This window comes from Eumetopias jubatus, unplaced genomic scaffold (genome assembly GCF_037043125.1).
Source record: "Eumetopias jubatus isolate StellerSeaLion01/CBP00866 unplaced genomic scaffold, mEumJub1_p1.0 scaffold_2, whole genome shotgun sequence".
Lineage (NCBI taxonomy): Eukaryota > Metazoa > Chordata > Mammalia > Carnivora > Otariidae > Eumetopias > Eumetopias jubatus.
Window position 1 is genome coordinate 68,900,170 of NW_028274808.1, and position 21,408 is coordinate 68,921,577.

The 21,408-nt window shown below is 36.9% G+C and overlaps 1 protein-coding gene across 8 annotated transcripts in view; it reads right to left on the reverse strand.

Annotated features, from left to right (window-relative positions):
- RAPGEF2 (Rap guanine nucleotide exchange factor 2) overlaps positions 1-21,408 on the reverse strand; it is a 233,267-nt gene that overhangs the window by 128,118 nt on the left and 83,741 nt on the right. For all 8 annotated transcript variants that reach the window (XM_028104357.2, XM_028104353.2, XM_028104358.2 and 5 more), the window contains exon 4: positions 8,649-8,732. In XM_028104357.2, the coding sequence (XP_027960158.1) occupies positions 8,649-8,732 (84 nt within the window). The remainder of the gene's footprint in view (positions 1-8,648; positions 8,733-21,408) is intronic.

Genomic DNA, 21,408 nt, shown 5'->3' on the forward strand with positions numbered 1-21,408 from the left:
ACCTCTCCTCTTTCTGGTATCATCCATTTACCCCTCTCTACTGGATCCTTTCTATCAACATACAAATACATACTAGCATCTTCTAGTTTCACAGAAACAAACCTCTCTTTACCTCACAAACAACTCCCAGCCCCCACCCCATTTCCCTGCTCCTCTTCACAATGAAATTTCCTGTAACAATGAAATTGTTCTTATTTTCCCATCGTCCCCCGCAACCAGCTCCACCACTTACTTCACTGTGACTGGTTCACTCAAGTCACCTATGACATGCCAGTGGCTAAATCCAAAGGTCACATCTCTATTCTCACCTTGCTGAATCTCCTTGCAGCACCCGACAAGCTGACCTTCTCAAACACTTTTTATCTCTTGGCTTTGGTGACACACAGGCAGGATCCTGGTGTTTCAACACTATATTCTGGGTAGGCACACAGAGACAACTCAATGCTATTTTAGAATGAATAAGATAGAAGGATACGCATATTTAACTGAAGACAAGCAATTTAGGACAGAGGTCGATAGGACTCATTGATATTAATTAAGCATCAAGTTGAAGACTCTGTTAAAAGGATATAATAGCCTAGGGTACTGTTTGGTGCTAGAAATCAGTTCTAGTCATTATGCTCATCACTTTTGATAACCCTTTTGGTAAACAATTCTCCTAAGATATGAAGTTGTTAGGACACTATCCCTTGTAGTGATTAGCTTTAACAGGCTAACACTTTAAAAGAACAATACATTTATCACTGATTCTTGGTAGCTATCTGTTTAACTTAATCAATCTATGAAATAGAATGCTTGTGCAATCTCAATAAAGTATGTCAGTTTTGTTTTGTTTTTTTAAAGATTTATTTATGTATTTGAGAGAGAGAGAGAGAGAGAGAGTGCAAGCGTAGTGAGGGGGGGGGCAGAAGGAGAGAGAATCCCAAGCAGACTCCACACTGAGCATGAGTCCTACTCGGGGCTTGCTCTCATGACCCCGAGATCATGACCTCCACCAAAACCAAGAATCATATGCTTAACCAACTGCACCACCCAGGCACCCCAAGATATGTCAGTTTTTTAAAAAACTGTCACTGGATTAGGTGTAGGCAAAACAACTACAGAAGACTGACAGGAAATAGTCAAGTCCAATAAGCCTGATACGCACACGCACACACACACACACACACACACACACACACATTCATGCATATATGTGTATATTTTAATCTAATTATATATACAAGGTTATGTGTGTGTGTGTTTATATTTATAGATCAAATTGAACATTTTTAAGTTAAAATAGAAGTATGTTTCTGGGGTGCCTGGATGCCTCAGTGGGTTAGGTGTCTTGACTCTTGACTTCAGCTCAGGTCATGATCTCAGGGTCGTGAGATGGAGCCCTACCTCAGGCTCCAAGCTGAGCGTGGAGCCTGCTTAAGATTCTCCTTCTCCCTCTGCTTCTGCCCACCACCTCCCCAAGGTCTCTCTCTGTTTTTTTGTTCTGTTTTGTTTTTTAAAGTATGTTTCTATGATTCCCTGCCTAACCAACTATTTTCATTAACTGGCCATCTACAGACCCCAATCACCCGCTCCTGCAAAATAATGTGGTAATGGGCTGTATGAGACAATGTCTGAGATAAGTGGTTCTTATAACTTATTAGCCCTTACTAATTCTTCTATCATCCATTAACTTTAGAATATTCCAAATATGAATTAAATAAAATCTTATGGTTTCTTAGAAGAAAGGAAAGAAGAGAGGGAAGGAGGGAGAGACAATTTTTTCTTTTAAAGAAATAAACAACTTTTAGTAATACTGGCTATAAAGAAAACTTCTGAAAAACTTACATATCATGTCATTTGATCCTATTATAAGTTACTGATGTTTCCTCACGTGAGAAGGAAGGTATATAGAACCAATACATTACTTTAAAAACCCAATGAGGGCAGTTTTAAAATGAGTTAAAGTTTTTCTTTTTCTTTTCTTTTCTTCTTTTCCCATTCCTTCTTTAGTAAGCATGATTTCTCTTCCTTGCTTAATCTATGCTACCATTGTTGTGATTTGGCCAGTAACAGAAGGTAAATCTTACCTGTAATGTACAATTTCCAGAATTCTGATCCTCACCTTTCCTTCATACCATTTGGATACATTTCATGTCCAATTAAGTTCCATAACATGACTCACCAGTGAGTTATTTTTTTTTAAGATTTTATTTATTTGTTTGGCAGAGAGAAATACAGCAAGAGAGGGAACGCAAGCAGGGGGAATGGGAGAGGGAGAAGCAGGCTTCCCGCGGAGCAGGGAGCCCGATGCGGGGCTCGATCCCAGGACCCCGGGATCATGACCTAAGCTGAAGGCGGACACTTAACGACTGAGCCACCCAGGCGCCCCCAGTGAGTTATTTCTTAAAAGCCATATCCCATCTCCAATAAGTCATCATATGATTTATAACACATTTGTACTTTCAAGAATATGATTTTTCTAATCCTCTACAGATCTTTATATGAAATAAGGAATATTTAGTTGTGTTTTCAGTCCCTACCAGGTAATATTTCCATTGTTTCACCCTCTTCTATTATTGGAAAAAACTAGCAAGTTTCAGAGCAGTCAATTAACTTATCATGCAGCACTGGCAAGCAGGAAGTAGGCCTGTGATTTTTAAACTCAAGTAGCTCATTGTTTGTCATGTGAATCATAATGAGAATAGTATTTTAGCCTCTCAGAACTGATTAGTTAAATGTCTTGTTTCCCCACTTAGCCTCATTATAGCTGCCAGCTCTAACTTAAAATGTGATTATTGAGAGTACCATAGCATAATTTTAATTTTTAAATTGTGCATACATTTGGTATCAATGAAAGAGAAGTGCTACTTGTAAATGGACATAGCCGACATGATACAAATAAATGACGTGTGCATTTCTCCCAACCTCTCCTCAATGTTTTGTGACACCTAACTTACCAACAATCCTAGCCTTTCCAACCAACTTATGCAGCTTTGTAAACCAGACCTCTCATTAATGCCACCATCGCCAGTGCTTTTGCAACTAGTTCACCCCCAGAAGTGCATGTCTGTTCTAGATAAATGATCCTATTCTTGTGCCTCCACCCAAGCTTTTGCTTATGTAGGAACTGTGGTCCTTCAATCCTATTTCTGTGCCATCACTCATGATCTTCACTATGTCCAGACTTCCTTTGCAACCACTATCCAAAAATCTAAATCATAAACTTAACTCAAAATTCACTTCCTTAAGAGCGACTCTTGATTACCACATACATTAAAACATCACTAATCTTGGAAGGGAATTTGCATTCTCTGTGGTCTTTGCTGTATCAACTTACACTGTATTATCTAATGACACCTAGGCAATTTTTTCATGTTTCATATAAAAACAGCCTCAACTCCCCAAGCAGATATCAAATTACGTGACAGCAGGGAGTAGACCATTTTGCTTCTTTTACAAACTCCATAGAGACCATACAGTAGGACTGAATGCCACTTTCAACTACTATTTGAAGTGACAGGGAAATATGCCTCATAATTTAAACTCTACCAAACCTACTTTAGAATGAGAAAGAATAACCCATAAATATGAAAAGGGCCTATGAACCAATCCTAAATTTTGATGGCATTTCAATGTTCAGCAGTTTAAATGGAAAGTGCTTTGCCAGTTATAGACATAACCTCTTACTATACTTCCAACGTACAGACTACTTCTCCCACTACGTCTGCTGCCTGACAACCTGGTAGTCTCTACCCTTCTTTCCCCAATTCCTCTGGCCCCCAGCTTTGATTACAACCCATTTCTTGGCATCTTCAAAGTTTCTAGACTATGGCTAGCTTGGGCTTATCTTTTCCTTCAAACTTACAGCCCCTGATACAAAGTGAAGAGATTTGTTTACTAATTGCTCTGTATGTAAAAAAATATAGGAAGTTTTTAACTATCAGAGCAATAAAAATAGTACTTATGCTTAAATATGGTATCTATGATCATTTCTATTAAAAGGCCCTTCCTTGGAGGCTTCTATGATAAAATTGATTCTATTGAGAAAATTATGTTCAACATTTTAATAAAGTCGTTTTTTTCCCCAGGATTGTGATCAACGTGAACCCAAAGGAGAGTTTTATAACAACGTTTAAATATCTAGCATTCTGTTTTTTGCAAACAAATGTAAAATGATTGATAAATTACTAGAAAAATATTCCAACACTACGAGTTAATGTAGGTAAACTGTCTTCTTTTCTAACAATCCAAACAGCAAGTGAAAGTTCAGAGGCACAGTCTAAGGCTATCTTTATTATCTACATTAAAATGTTCAGCCTTTCAAAGAAGCCAGCAGCCAAAACACAACATACATATCAACCCAAGTTATTAAATTGTGATTTTACTACAAAGTAGGTCTCAGCATTCATAGGATGGGACAATTTTAAAAGTGAGAAAATGTCAAGTATATAACAATTTCTATTAAAGTTCCATAAATGTGCTGATTTAGATCACATTAGGACAATGAACATTATTAATATCTTTCTCCCATTATGTAGAATAATCGAAAGTATATTAAAAAAAGAACCAGTTCTAAACCTGCAACTTTATATAAGACAATTTTCATCATTGCTTTCCAGCCTCACTGTTGTTGCAAATGATGCCTTTGAAAAAATTGGGGGGGGGGAGATTACTTCCTCAAAATATTTCACCACCCTTTGCCTGTCACTGTCTTAACAGATCAACTTACTATTACCGTGGACACCACCTGCACAACTCAGTGGCTACCACTGCTTTGCTTATAGGATTGGAAAACACATCCAGTTTACACTGTTTCTATATTCATCTGTGACAAATGTCCCCTCTGACATTTTCCTAAATGAACATGAAAATAGCCCTTGCTGCTTTCCTAAATTACCCTTGCTCACTATCTTTCTGATCAAAGAAACTGAATTTATTTTAAATAAGACTTTAAGAAAAACATTACTATAAATCATACACTGCTTCAAGACTACAAATTTTACTCCAAATGAGAATTTAGCCCTATCTTAGGGCAACATTATATGTAACAACATTATAAATGACATTATAGCCACTTGTACAAATACCAGTGTTTCAAAAGGTGATACATTTCTAATAGATTTACAGTAAAGGTCATAAAAACATTTATACCACTTAAATTGCTTGAAATGGGAGTAAGTGGTCACTGATAGTCTCAAAGGAATTAAAAGACTCCATAAATGCTGTAACTTATCACAGAAAAAGATTCATGTTTCAACAATTACAGTAAAGGTATGCAACCGCAAGAACCTTTATCTATCTAAAAAGAAAACAAAATTTCTTTTTTAAAACCATAAAATGCTGATCTAAATGTCAACTGAGGAATTCAATAAAGCAAATGAAATCTGGAAGTCAAATGACAAATTTTTTGCAATGTATATCATCCTTCTCACTTGATGATATCAGGTGTCAAAGCAATGTCATGAGAATTAGTTAAAAATATAAAAAAGTTTTTCGAAGTACTTTGATTCAAAACTAACTGTTCAGGGTAAATTAGCTGTCAAAATGAGTTGAAACTTTTAAGAGAATGAGCTGGTTACTTATTATATATACCAATAAACAATTTCCAGACGAACATGATAAAAATTCGGTAAATGTGAGGAATAATCTGTGAACTAGTTGTTTTATAAAATCAGACTGTGACTACTACCCCACCCATATTATTCTCTAATCAAACCTCAACATTTTCTGGAGAAAGAAATATATGAATCACTAATGTCAACCTTTAGCATAGCACCAGCAGAGACTCCTTATTAAAACAGTTATCAGTACTATTCCTAAGGCAACATCACCAAAGGAAACAAACAACTTAGAGCAAGTGTCACAGGTGCAACATGAAGAAATAGTCTATATATAGTACTAGTTGTCATTCAGACTGAAACACCATTCCTTCCTTCATCCCATTAAAGTACTGGCTTGCAAGCATTTGACATCCAGCCAGAGAAAGAGTAACTTATGTCATCTTTTTAAATAATTAGACACAGAGTCCAATGTGTTCATAAAATAGGTCCGAACTGCAAGTCCCTCTTTCTTCTAGAACAGCAGTTTTCTGAACATTAGGTTCCCTTTCCAGAAGTTAGAACAAGCTGTTACTTGACTAGCTAATTATGGCTGGTAGTCAAAAAAGATCATCACAGGCTCCTTCACTGTTCTAGGACCTCAGTCTATAGATTCTGTTTGCACAACAGACCTTGCATCAATATAATGAAGTCATTAACCTCTGTTCTCTTTTAAGATGCATAAATTTCAAATCACAGTCATTAAAGCAATATTTATAATAAAAAGTATCAAAAATGTACCCTTACATTTATTAACTAAATTATGGAAAGTTCAAATAACTGAACGGTTAAACAGGCATTAAGATGCATAAAGTGTAAGCCTTTTAGAGTTTTTAATATTACAAGGCAACATATATATGTACACATATTCTTTAACTGAAATAAACAAGATATTAAATTGTTTATTAAGTATGCTCTTAAGTATGTGGAATGCATACATGTAAGACTAGATAGGAAACCACTAGAATATTACAGAATGATTTCCTGGATAGGAGATTATAAATGACTTTTTCCTTCTCTTTATCTTTGCTAATTTATATAGTAATTATTATTACTTTTTACATTAAAATTACATATAATTTTAAAAATATAACAATGTTTAAATATCATTTGCCTATACCTTCTTCCAAGTTCAGAAATACAGTTAGAGTCTCCAAAAAGGGACCAAAATGAAGGTCCTGTATTTGAAGAAGAGTGTTGTTATTCAATTCACCATTCCTCTGGGAAACAGAATTCCTAGAACTACAGGAGCGGGTTCATAGGGACACTCCAGGCTTCCTGGGCACAACTCTAGGAGGTACAACCACCCACCATCCTCTCCTGCCAGTTTCCTGAGCCATAAAATGAAGATGATAAGCATACTTACCTCAAAGGGTAGTTGCAATATTAAATGATTTCATATATAGAGATATGCTAAATACATATGTGTGTGCATATATATATGCAAATAAAATGCACATATATTTAGCATATAAAATGGTGACCTGGTAAATAGAAAGCACTATCAAAGCCTTAGCTATTTTTCTATCCTCATTTTATTACTACCACAACGATTACGACTTCTCTTACTACTACTGCCCCCACCAATGCTATCACCATTACTCTAACTATTGCTACTCTAAGAACAACAAACAGGCAATAGAGCCCCTCTCCCTCATGGGGCCATTTTCCAAAGAGAATAATGCCTGCCAATCTGATCTCGGAGAAGGAGAAGGGCAAAAGAGGCATGGGAATTGCAGCAGAGCTTGTTTTTCAGTAGATGCAATGTGCCCCTGGCACTCTTTCACTACATTCTGGCCTCCAGAGGCCATCCCGGTGCCTTCTAGTAGCACACCCAGGCCTGTATAAATCACCTCTTCCTGTCTCACTGACTGACATTTTATAAAAGTTTGTTCATATCTTTAAAATAGATTCTTAACATCTCTCTGGCCCATTCAGAATTACTCAAGAATACACCTTAATATTTCTGTGAGAGAGTTAGGTTACAGAAGGGTGGGAGTCATTATGCTTTAATAAGTTTTGTCAATTTAAATATTTATTTAGTAAATTTAAATAAAGATATTTATTTATTTATTTATTTTAAGAGAGAGAGTGTGTGTGCATGGGCACACAAGGGGGAGGGGAGGTGGCAGGGGAGAGGCAGAGAGAGAATCCCAAGCAGGCTCCACACTCAGTGTGGAGCCCAATGTGGGGTTCCATCCCACAATCCTGATCATGACCTGAGCCAAAATTGAGAGTCGGAGGCTTAACCGACTGAGCCACCCAGGTGCCCCTTAAAATCAGTTAAAATTTTAAACACTTTAGTCAAAATAAAAATATTTAATTGTGAACAATAAACAACTGGGGTAAAAAATAACTAGTAAAAGTTAGTGGCTGAGTTCCCTCTGCTGAGTCAGGGAACTTAAACATAGGCAGCCACATGTGTAACAGGTAAGTCCTAACCTTCTTTGGTCATAGCTGATTGGAACTAACTACACATCTGCCCCAAGCCCAGCCAATAAGATTGTAGCCTGAAGAATCCAAAGAAAAGATATGGGCACTACAGTCAAATGACATCATCATTAGGGACATAAGGTGATAAATCAACAGTCAGCACATACGAATCAAAATCGGAGGAAGAAAGGCATTAATAGCCTTAGAAAGCGGAAGCCAGTCGACCGACAAATGCAAGGATGAGAGACCATATGGTTCTGAGAAGCAGAGAAGTCAACAACAGTCCCTGGCTTTCTATTTCCAGTCCCATGTGGTCTCAATGAACTTTCTTTGCTTCTCTTTAGATGTTTATGAGACTGCCTGTTACAGAGGCAGAGATGAACAAATTTGCCCTAAACTAGCCTGAAATGTATATTCCTGTAACAAATGGACATGTCACCAGCCATCTTTTTGTTCTTTTCCTTGGTTAAAGAGATTGGAATAGTGTTTAAGCATCAAATAGTCCTTTCTTAAAGACAGACGCCCCAAGATACTACCCTGGCTTTGTGTCAGCAGAAGAGGAAACAGGAAAAGAAGAATTCTGCAAAAGGATTTTAAGCTTCATGGATAATCTATTACAGAATATCTATACAATACCTGCTTCTTGGAAGAAACATGGATTCCTTAATGAACACGGAACCAGAGAGAAGTATATACCAGCAGGTCCCAATATCATCAGGACTGGAAAAAAAGATAATAAAATCAGATAATTATCTAAGACAACAACAACAAAATCAAAACACACATAGCACAAAGTATAGTACCCATGTTACTTTTAGAACCATGAAGAACAATGAAATAGCATAAAACAAGTACATAAAAATACCATTTCATTTTTTAAATTATCTTTTATCTCAAAAATAAGTTGAAGATATTAATCAGTATATTTAAATGTTTTAAATGTTCCTTAGACCTATTGCACCTACCATCCCAAGTTTTAGCTTTTTAATTTTTTTGACTAAAAATACTTCCCCTGCTTCATAAAACAAAATATAAAGAGGTAAACAGTGAAACTCAGTCTTCCCAACCTTTTCCTAGGTCTACCAAGCTCCCACATTTTTCTACCACACTTGTTGGATATTCTTTCAGAATTTCTTTTTGTGCATGCACAGAAAAATAGACACATATTCTTATTCCCTCCACTGTCTTTTTTTTCTTTTTATGGAAAGACAGCATACTCTATAGTGTTCTTTCCTTTGTGCTCTTAGAGATCTTTTTATGGGAGTACAACTTTCTTGTGGATGTGCCATATTTGCTTTAAGCAGCCCCAGTGACAGTCATTTGTTGTTTTTAATCATTTGCAATTATTTAAAAATAATAAATAAAAAGTGCAATGAGTAACCTTGTGCATACATTATTGACTATGACTGGTAACCAGAAGTGTAACTGTTGGGTCTTTTGATAAATGTCAAATTCCTCCGCAGGTGCTCAGCAACCTATTTGCCTATATACTTTCACACAGCTTTACTAATATATAATATAGTTCGTTATATTAGTTTAACAAATGTTTCACAATTTTATGAGGAGGGCTATTCTAGGTCCTTAGGATACTTCGGGGAACACCACCACCACCACCACCACCAAGTCTCTTCCCTTATGGAGTTTATAATCTGGTGGGACAATACAGATAATAAACACGAAAAGTAATAAATTGGTAAATTACAAATCAGTGCTCTGGGGAAAGAAATTACTACAGGTTAAGGAAAATAGGGGGCAGGGTGTTATAGTTTCAAATGGCTGGGGAAGATGAGTCTCGCTGAGAAGAGCACATTTGAGCAAAGGAGCTGACAGCCAACTGGGTTCCTAGGGAACCAGCATTCCAGGCAAAGGGCAGGGAGGATCCAGTGTTTGTGCAAAGGCCGACATGGCCTAGCAAGGGGGAGAGTATGGTGTGGCTGAGGCAGAGTAGGTGGCGGGTAAGCCACTGGGGGGGCATAAGGAATTCTACCACTGAGACTTTTTATCAATCTTTTAGGTTTTTGCCAATCTGCTTGATGAAAATGAGATCTTAGTATATCTTTTTCATTTCTTTTTCTGATTATTACAAGAGCATCTTTTTTCTTATTTCCATGAGTCATATCTTTTTCTGTGAAATCAGTTTACTACTTTTAACCAATGTTCTATTAAGTTGTGGTACTTCTTCTAATCTAGAAACTTTATAAAAATTAACCTTTTTTAAAACACGTGCTGTGAATACCTTTTTCCTCAGTTTGTTGCTTTATCCTTTGTGCTTTTTGCCATGTGTAAGTTATTTTATTTTATCCAGTCAAGTCCACCAAATTTATTACTTAAAATACGGGCTCAGCTACTATTAAAACAAAACAAAAAGCTAAACATAGTAATGGCTTAACCAGGAGGGAGTTCATTTCTCTCTCACACACATAATAACAGCCTTAACAACAAAGGCCCAAGGCTGATAGGATGGTTCCATGGTATCGCGAACTCAGGCTCTTCCTATTGTGTGGCTTAGTCATCCCCAACCCATAACAATCATGTCATAGTCTCAAGTGGCAGCTTCCTATCTCACCACTATATTCATATTCTAGCCAGTGGACGCAGTGGAAAGAGTACAGAGCCTACCCCATTGCTGTTAAGAGTTACAACCAGGAAGCTGCATGCTACACTTGTCCCACATCACAATGAACCACGTGTGTGTTGCAAGGGAGTCTTCATCAATTCCCCCCGCCAAGTTTTCTCCTTTTTGGGGAGTGAGTGGGAGGTGTAAATAGATTCCAAAAGTTTTTAAAGGACAATAAATTCTATTTATGATTCTGAATAGTTATTTAAAACACCAATCACTATCATGTAATCATTTTCATTTTGCTATCTGCTTCTAAACAAATCAGCAGTTGACCATTGTTTCCTCCCAGTCCAGTCTTAACTAATATCACAACTACTGAGTCCTCGATGGCAAGGCCTCATGAAAATGTAAAGGAACAACACTGTCAAATAGAGTTTAGCTCCAAGGAAACCATAAAAGTTAAATGATTTCTCAAATGAAAATGCAAAGTACAATACTTCAGAAATAACTCATATCCTTTTCTCTCCAGATTTTAATCATTAGCTTTTGCAATCTACAATCATTTACCTAGTTTTGAGGGAAAAACTTTGTCTTTCTTAGCATAAGGTGACAGAATTATCATTAAATTCTAATTTATGTCAAGTGAAAGTGTGTTCTCCCAAATGCAAGCATAGCTTAAAATTTTTTTTAATAATAATAAAACACTGAAATAAAAAGAAAAAAAAGAATTATGTAAACGTAATCTGCTCTTACAATGCCCCCAAAAGGTTGGTCAAGAGAAATGAAATCTAGAAAAACAGGAAGTTAAGGTAGATCAGTGCTTATTAACTATGTGGCCTTGGGCAAGTTATTAGAGTGACTGTAAGGATTAAATGAACAATGCTCATTAAATGCAAATAATAATTATTGTAGAGCTTTTTATCACGTACCATGGTCTAGATTAACTGTGACATAGAGAATATAACAAACATTCGTTGGCTTTCTAGTTATTCTGTATCTGTCCATTTTGAAGGCAAATTATTATGGATAAAGTAAGTGTAAGGTTTGTAAACTCGGCTTTCCTGGCACTGATCATAAAGCTCACATGAAATGAAAGGCGACCTATGTCCAAAGTGGATAAAGGACTATAATAGCAAATATTCTGGCTCCCTGAAAGCCCATTCATTACCCTATAATTAGGGTTGATTCTTCTAGAAAAAAACAAAGGAGATAAAGATAAGAAACTGATCCATCCAAACTTTTCCACTTACTATAATTTTGTTTTCCTAATAGATGGGCTGTTTCCTCTAACTTTTCCAAAAAATTCAAAGGTTAACTCACATGAGAGCTATATTTGCTTGAGTAGGAATTGGCAGAAGATGATCATTCAATTAACAAACATTTATTGAATTTGGTAAGCATTTACACAACACACCATGCCAAATATAATCACTGCAATTTCTTTATTACTGAGTTGTCTCTTTTTTACAGATGCAGGTTTTATAAAAGTAAGCTCATTAGAACTAAGAAAACAAAAACAGTGAATCTTATTTTAACGTGTTCTGGAAATAGCTGTAAGCTAGAAAATCCCTCCCATCTCCTTCTCTTCCCACCCATCCCCCCACAGAACTCATGTGGGTTTGTGTTCCAAAAATTCCTTGCTGTGAGATGCCACCACAAAATCTGTTTTACTTAGTCTTAATCATCCAGAAAATTCTCCTGACTTTGTTAGAAATCATCTACAATTATGCCTCAGGCAGGCAGTGTTTCAGTATGGGGTACATCCCGCTTCCCTTCAAAGTCTGCAAATATTCCTTTCCCACAGTGCAGCTGTCGTTTTCCGAGAGGTTTTAGACCGTTTTTGCACATACAAAGTGATGATGTTTTTTCAAAAGAAAAAATGAGTAAGTCCTAAGAACAGTACTTAGCAGGAACAGCATTAAACTTTTCTACACTTAAAGGGTAAGCAAATTGAATCCAGGACCTCGCTTACAGACATACTAGCAATGAAGTTAGCTAACAGAAGATTGACTATAACAGTAATAGTTATCTGGGACTAACGCTGGGAATTTTTTTTGTCCAGTGGTTCTCAGGCTTTCATATGCATATGAATCACCTGGGACATTAATGAAGAATGCATGCTCCCAGGCTCTGCCTACTATTCCACCCGATCCCACAGTCCATGATCGTTAGGTGGGAGATCCATCAGAGTGACTTTCAAACAAATATCCCAGGTGATTCTTATGCCTGGGGCTTGTCAACTTCAAAAAACCTTTAGAAAAACTGTCTCAATATTAAGCCCCAACAACAAATGGCAAGAAAAAAAAAAGTACAACTCTTATCAATGTCTGTGCCAATACGTTGCAGGTGTTGTATTCACCAGTGTTATTTTAATTTTTTCCTCAAATAATTGTTTTATGTTTTAAAAATATGAGCTAAAGGCTGAAATTATGAGCTAAGGGGAAAAGTTGAATCTTAGAATAAACCTGATTGAACATCTCCAAATAACCTAAGTCTTAACACCACCAGCAATGGGTAGAAGAGAGAAACCTAAAGATTAAAGAGGGACATATAGCAAAGTAGTATGTTGCAAGTCTCTCTGATTAGCCAAAATGGACACTTAGAAAAGACCTATAAATTTTTAGACTGAACTAAGAACTACAACAGACAACTGTTTGATGCCAATACAGCCCATTCTGCAATCCACAAAATGAAAGCCACAAAAACCTAGATGTATAAGATACTCTGAAAGCCTATTTTTTTAATCTCATCAACAGGGAGAAAATGAATAAACCCAAACAAAACAAAAACAAAATATAAACAGACAATTACAAAATGATCTCTTCACTCCCAGTATAATTAGATAGAAAGACTCTGAAGTAATCAAAAATGAATGCTGCCCTTTAAGAACCAAGGCTAAACGGAAACGGCAAGTGCAGATCTGGAGTAATGGGGAAGAGGCAAGCATGTGATCTGCTGCCATTCTTTCCCCACCTTATTTCCTTCTACTCCTCATCACAAACCCACCACTGCTGACAGGCTGCTTTCCTGTCTTTCTTTCCCACCTCTGTCAATCTGTCCAAGATGTTTACCTTTCTCCATCTTCTCAATCATATCGTACCTGAAAGAAATGGTTCAAACCCTATTTCTTTAACAAAATCTTCTCACTCACTGTTTTCCAAATTCCAAAATATTTACCCCATCTAATTTCATTTTATTTTATATTTTTCTCTATTGAATTCTTAGTCCTGAGGTATCTAGGTATCTTCCTCCAACTACACTGAACCTCCTTTTAGACAGGAACCGTGTGCTGTACCAGGTAGAAACTGGGCACCATTTCAGTTATCATTTGCTCGGGTAGATCAGATCATTGCATGCTTCTGCTCATAACCCACCGTTCCCTCACAAGGGACAGTCCAAACCCCTTGGCATAGCACGTAAGGGAAGCAATATATTGCTATGCAAAGCACAAAGGTTTTGGAACATATGTTCTTTCCTACTAGCCATGTGATCCTGGTGAAGTTAAATTCTGACATTCTAGTTCCTCCACTGTAAAACGGGGCTATCGATACCTTTTTCATGACATTATTTGGATTTAACAAAACAGTATATATGCAGTGCCTTGTATAATAAGTACACAAAAAAATACCAGTTCTCTTCATCTCTTTTCTTCTCTTATGACCCTTTCTAAAAGGGCCAACCTACAACTGTACTTTCTATTCCTAATCCTGAATATCCTATACTGCAAACTTCACCCTGTTCAGCCATACTACACTTTTTTCCCACCAATGCCTCAGGGCCTTTGAACAAACCTGCTGTTCCAGCTTCTAAACAGTACCTTTTATCTAGTAAACTCATTACTCATCCCCTTTGATTTCCAGGTTAACTACCACTTCCTCTGAGACGTGTTTTAGTAGCTTTCAAATAAAGTGAGTCACTTTCCTCCTGAGTTTCCAGAGCATTTTGTACATGCTTATACTAAGCAGTTGCCAGTATCATAATATTTATTTTAGGAGTCTTCCCCCATTAGTTTTTAAACTCCTCTAACTCACCAGCACCCCCAATATACAACACTACACAATGCTTGATTGGCACTCAGCTATATTCTTAATGAATGAATTAATAATTTAATAGACACCAACTCAGATATGGTATTAAAGTGAAAGTCGGTTAAGCATCAGACTCTTGGTTTCCACTCAGGTCATGATCACAGGGTCATGAGACCTGGCTGAGCAGGGAACAGAGCTCTGCATTCAGCGTGGAGTTGGCTTGTCCCTCTCCTTCCCCCTGTATTCCTGCCCCCCCCACTCTCTCTCTCTCCCTCGCTCTCTCTAAAGTAAATAAAATCTTTAAAAAAAATAAAGTGAAAGTCAAAGACATAAGTTTCAATTTACTAGTAACCAGAAAAATGAAACCAGGCTAAAAGAACTTCCTTAGCAATATCCTGTAAATCCACACGGTGGCGATGTCTCCACGTGAAAGAGCTGTGCGTGCAGCTCCACATTCCCTATTTATAAAGCAGGAAGCTAATACAAGGGATCAAATTGAAGTTAACAAAGGAGTTAAAAGAATCATCATCAGCACCAAAAGAAAACTAACTCAGCAAAGATGGCTATTAGAGAGCAAAAAACTAACATGAAAAGGCTACTTTATTAAGCTGTTAATATGATATGAAAATTTAATGGTGTTTTGTGGCACCCAATCAACCAAAAGGGCTGCTTATGGCAATGAAGGCAAGGAAAACTGAGGAGCGAGAACGACTTGTAACAAAACATGAGTGGCAGGAATGGGGCAGGCGGCTGTGAGCAAAGGATACTTAGCTAAGCTTAATATTCAACTCAAAACAGACATCTAAGGGGGGAGAGGGGTGGTGGCAACAAATAAGACACTGCAACATTGGTAAGAATGGTACCCTTGCAAAATCCAAACAGTCTGGACCCGAAGTTGGTGCCTTCCCAGGTGACCTGACAAATAAGGCATGAGGAGGGCATGAGCACTACAGGAAGGGCTCCCTCCCACTTTAGCAGATCAAGTGCAATACGGCATTGGCACAAGTCCAAAGTGATCCAGGGAAGTGTAGAAGCACCTCTATGGTGCTTTCTATGGGCAGCATTAGCAAGGGCTTTAGAACACAGAGAAGCAAAGACATGAAAATCATTCAAGCATCGGGGAAGTGTCTACAAATAGTGGTTAGGAAGACCATTCAGGGAAGAGGTGGTACATGGCAATCACAGAGAGGTTAGGTACAACTAAGTCCTCAAACATCAAACATCAATTTTTTGGATATTTTAGAAGGGATGTTATACCATATTCAAACAACAAAGTTGCTAGCATCCGAGAGACGCAGAGACAGGATTATTATCACCTTTATGTGGGCGACTGGCTCACATCCAGGGTAAAACATCAGAAAGGGAAAAAAAAAAAAATGAAGACTAACAAAAATTCCAATAACTAAGTGGAGACAACTAGCAAGGAATCTCAGAGCGCCAGCCACCTAGTGCCCAAAACTAGGAAAACGCCTGTTCCTTTTCCTGTATCCACTATCTGAGCAGCACCTTCCAACCAGAGGACAAAAACCAGAAAATAGAAAACCTTCCTAAGTGTCCCCTTCCCCCCCAACCTATCATCACATTCTTTTTGTGCCTCCCAACCCCTAAGCCTCTTTTTTTTGCTTTTAGTCAAACTAAAACGGAGACTTTATTTTGTTTAACCAGCGGGATGATACTTCAGAACTGAAAGGAGTGCTATAAACCCAAAATTCATAAACCCCTATCTACTTCTTTATCACATGTCCTTTGGACCTTACTGTTCTAAGTGTGGTGCCCTGGTAGCAGCATGGACATCACTTGGGAGCTTGTTAGAAATGCAGAATCTCTGGCCCTACCTCAGATTTACTAAATCTGCATTTTAACAAGATGTCCAAGAGGTCTGTACATACATCAAATTTTGGGGAACACTGCTTCATAGATGACTTTTAAAAAGGAAATTTTAGCTGTAAAATGATATCGTACTCTTAAGCTCCCTCTCCAGGAAATTAAAAGCACTAATTTAACAAAAATATAGCAATTACAAATCTCTTGCAGAGCCATCAGCAAAAGCCTCTCAATGGAAGCGCTCTGAAGTTCAGGCCCTCACTGCTGCTCACCTATGCCGTCTTCACACTTGGCTGATGGGCTTAGACTTGTACTCTCGAATATAAGATTATGCCAAAAACCAACATGAAAATAACTTTACGTATTTACAGCAAATTGTTCTCTGTTCTTTTACAGAAGTCAGGCAGTCAGTTCGCATCAGAGGTTTTCAATATGCACTTGCGAGCCCCCTGGGACTGCACACTGTCCAACCCTCCTCTGACCGTAATAGCTGCTGCTATTGAGCTAAATAGGATTTCCTATGAACAAAGTGTTCCATAGCTTAAAAAAAGAAGTTCAAACAATGGCCACCTTCCAATAGGCAGATGGCTTTCAGACACACAATAATTGTAATCTTTTTCAAATACATCACATCATTTTTGTTACTGGATTTATCAAAAAGTTTAATCATTAGTTGTTTTTGGTTTTTGCTCCTCTGACGGGGCTGTAAGCTATAAGCTGAAAAGCAAAATATGTATTATTTATTCTTGTATGGTCAGTGGCACAAAGTAAGCTCACCAGATAAATTAATGCAACACAGCAACGTAAGTAACCCTAACAATATTAGGTCAAAAGAAAAGTGAACCCACATCATTTTACTAAGGCATAAAATATAAAATATATTTTAGAAAGAGATGTACCAAGAGTTACAGGTGTTTGGCATTTGTATTTCTAACCTACAGAGAATATTTATCATAAAATTATATACTTCATAATATTTAATTATATATAAATATATGAATTCCCATACTTATAAAAACACATTTAAAAAATAGAGGGTAACTTTTTAATTCTATTTCCTAAAAGTTCTAAATTGTAAGGAAGTTACTTCACTTTTACAAATAAAAACTTTGAGGGGAAAAAAAGCACCATTTAACATTAAGTTTTTCAGAAAATCCTTATTCTCTACTCAATAGCAACTCAATTGCAGAGACTTGGAACCATGGAAAAGGAAAGTAAATAGCATCAGAAGAACTGAAAACTGATGAAAATATTAAGGCTATTTCAGCTTTATTTTGAAAAAAAATTGTATTTTAGGGGCGCCTGGGTGGCTCAGTCCGTTAAGCGTCCGCCTTCGGCTCAGGTCATGATCCCAGGGTCCTGGGATCGAGTCCCACATCGGGCTCCTCGCTCAGCAGGGAGTCTGCTTCTCCCTCTCCCTCTGCCTGCCACTCTGCCTACTTGTGCTATCTCTGTCAAATAAATAAATAAAATCTTTAAGGAAAGGAAAAAAGAAAAAAATTGTATTTTGAAAATAAAGGGAATATAGTAGGCATACATTTTTTTATTGTAATTTACATAACCAGCAAAATGAACCATATAAACTTATTGAAGAACTAGTAAAGCCAAAAATACTGTAGGTTCATAAATGGAGTCATTCTTAAACATAAAATTCATTTAAAAAATGAAATGAAGGAGTGATGCCTTGGGAGCCATGAAGTTATTAAAAACACTTTTTTTTGACAAGAAAGAAAAAATGTCAATGCAGATTACATATTTATTACAATATATCAGTCAGTCATTCAGCTATATTGAGGGTAGAGGGATATATTGGAGGGCTTACGAAACAATTTATCAGATTTAAAAGACCAGCCAAATCTGAAAAATTAACAGTTTTGAAAACTACCAATGGGTCATAAAATTAATTTATAAAGCCATGTCTTTTAGAATTATGCACTGCAATTTCGTTTTCACAACAAACCCATTCCTCATGAAGAAAAAACTGGTGCTCAGAAATTAAAGAGAATTGTAGAAATCCAGAAACTGAGTCAAATCCAAAGCCAGATCTGCCCAACCCACTAAACAAGGGTCTGGAGTAACTGTGATAATACTGCCCAACAATTTACAGCACCACTAACCCGTACTTATCAGAAAGCAGTAAGTCTTATTTACCAACTATATATTTCCTTAAATAGCTATCTATATTTGCAAGTTCAGAGGTCTTTATGCACTAAGGAGTTTCACAGAAAATTGATACAAAGAATCTGATACCTAACATGCAGTCAGCTCTTTTATTACAAAATGAGACCATAATGAAGGTCTTTTTTTTTTTAAAGGTTTTATTTATTTGACAGAGAGAGACACAGCGAGAGAGGGAACTTGGCTGATCTATAAAACAGTGTATCTTCCTTTGAAATAAATTCAAAAAAATAAGAGAACAGATTAATGCAAATTTCTGTACTAGAAATGGCAAATGTAAACCCCAGTCCTTGCCCTGACAATTTCAAACTAAATACAGTTTTGAAAGTTATTTAATCTTCCATTCACCACAAAAATAAAACATTTTCATTGGAAGACTACTAGTCAATATTAAAATATCGATATTGCTAAGAAGCCCTAAAGTATTACCATATGTACATAAAACAATATTTCTAAGTATGTCCATATGTTGGTATTATACACACACACACACACACGCACGTGTGTGTATTTGAATTTTCATACTTACGTAGGGCACATGAGTACCTCACAACATGCCAAACTTGGTGGCCAAATATCCCTGTACTACAATTCTATGCACAGGTTAATTCTTTAAAAATATCATTCCTTCATGTAAGTGAAAATCTTAGGTTTCACCATTTTCTTTATATACACATACAAGTATAGCAAAATTATGGAAACATGGACAAGAAGGATACTTAAAAATTGTGATTACATCTTGCTAGGAAAGAAAGGAGATTTGAAGTATTTTCTTTTTTTTCTTTTTTCTTTTTTTTTTTTAAGGGCGCTAAAGCAACCTAGGTAGTAGATGTGTAACGTAAAATAAAATAAATGCTTGGCCACATCAGGAAGGAAAAAGCAGTACAATAATTGGATATGGGCCAATTCTAACGGATGGCAAAGAGTCAAGGAGACCATTCTAACGGATGGCAAAGACTGGCACACTTGGAGTCTGTAGGAAGGGGGCAGGAGGGGAGGCCAGCAGTACAGGAGAGAGCAGGAATAACCACCCTGTGCAGGAAAACGGACACCCCTTCCCCCTGGAGGGATGGGTGAGACAGGAGGCACCTGCAGCCACAGACAAATTGGGTATCTGAGAACAGAAACTACAGCCTGAAGCCAAGTCCCTGGAGGAGGCGTGGGAGGGCACAAAGGGGACAGCGGTGGCTTGCTGGCCTTGCAGAGAAGTGACAATTCAGGATAGCTGCTGTGAAAACAGGAAACCATGTCAACAAATGAAGAGACTGCTATAAGCAATAAGGGCCGAGCTGAGGCTTAAAGTTCTAAATTGCACATTGCACATTTAGAGATTTAAATCAAAATGCTTGAAGAGATTCAATAGGCCTCAGTGAAGCTTTTTTTTTTGGAGGAACAATTTCCTCTCCTGCAATAAGGAGAAAGAAACCCCTTCACAAAATGCTATGAAAACTCTTTTGGAAACCAAAGCATTCAGGCAAACATACATGTGGAAATAGAGTTACACATATTATACTGTGGGTGTGGGGTGTGTGCTTACACTTTTAAAAAATGTATATAATGGTTGAATTTCTGATCCAAAGGTTTTTAGCACTTCAAATGTATCTATAAATTAAACTGAAATGGTGAGGGTGGTTGGCCACTAAAGAAAAACTAAAGCTGAAAGGACATATTATCTCATTTCTTGAATTAAATTCTTTAAGTAAAATATCTCTAAATTAAAGTCCGTCAGGTTAGGAATTTATATTATCCAACTCTGATTCCCAAGTGAGCAAAATACCTAGCATATAGTAGATAACAAACGAAAAGGCAGGCAGAAATCACCGGCTATTCTCATCCTCTGTATAAAGTTCAACTAATTTTATCTATCTAGTACAGAAAAATACTAGAATCTAAATGGTCAATTCTAAGTTTTTTAAAGTTCTATTTCATCAGAAGTACAACTCTCCCCCAATCTTGATGCATTTTAAAGCAGCATTTAGCATAAAGCAGCGTAAAACAAATGCTGGTTTATGCTAAAACAATAACACCACAGGAGTCAGACATCACTACCATAATGCCTTCCTAACAAAAGTCTAAAGCAGCTAAAAAATTGGGAGACCAAAATGTAAATTATCAAAACACTGATGATGACAAAGACAGGAGCAGCTAACATTTTTTAAGATTTCTTTATTTATTTTAGGGGGAGGGGAGCGGGAGAGAATCTCAAGCAGACTCCCTGAGAAGCTGCTAACATTTTTATGCACTTACTACGTATGCAATGCTCTACATACTTTACACATAATACTGATACTGTCCTCACACCAACACTAAAGAATAGGTACAATATTGTTCCCATTTTATAGATGAGAAAAATGAGGTACAGAGTTAAGATCAAAAGAGTATTATATTTACCTGGTGAAATTATTAAAACCATAGACTTGGAAGTTACCAGCACACAAACATAATGAGGAAAAGAAAATATTCATCACTTGGTCATAAAACCAAAGTCTACAAGTCTTTGATATTCTGGCTACACTACATTCTTAAAGCTCAAGGGAGAACAAGAACAGACAAGTCCTTTCCCTCATGAGTTAATAACAACAGGTCCCCAAAAGAGGAATAGCATTATTAAGTTATCTCAGACTTTTATGTATCACAAATACAAGTGTTCTTTAATTTTCAAAACTGCATTTACACGAATTGGTAAAAGCAGCAACATGTCTATTCAAGGATCACAGAAGAAAACGTTCCAATTACCCTTCATCACAAGATTGGCCAAATACTAGGGATCTGATTAAGTGATCTACAATTAGTCTCTGTGAATTTT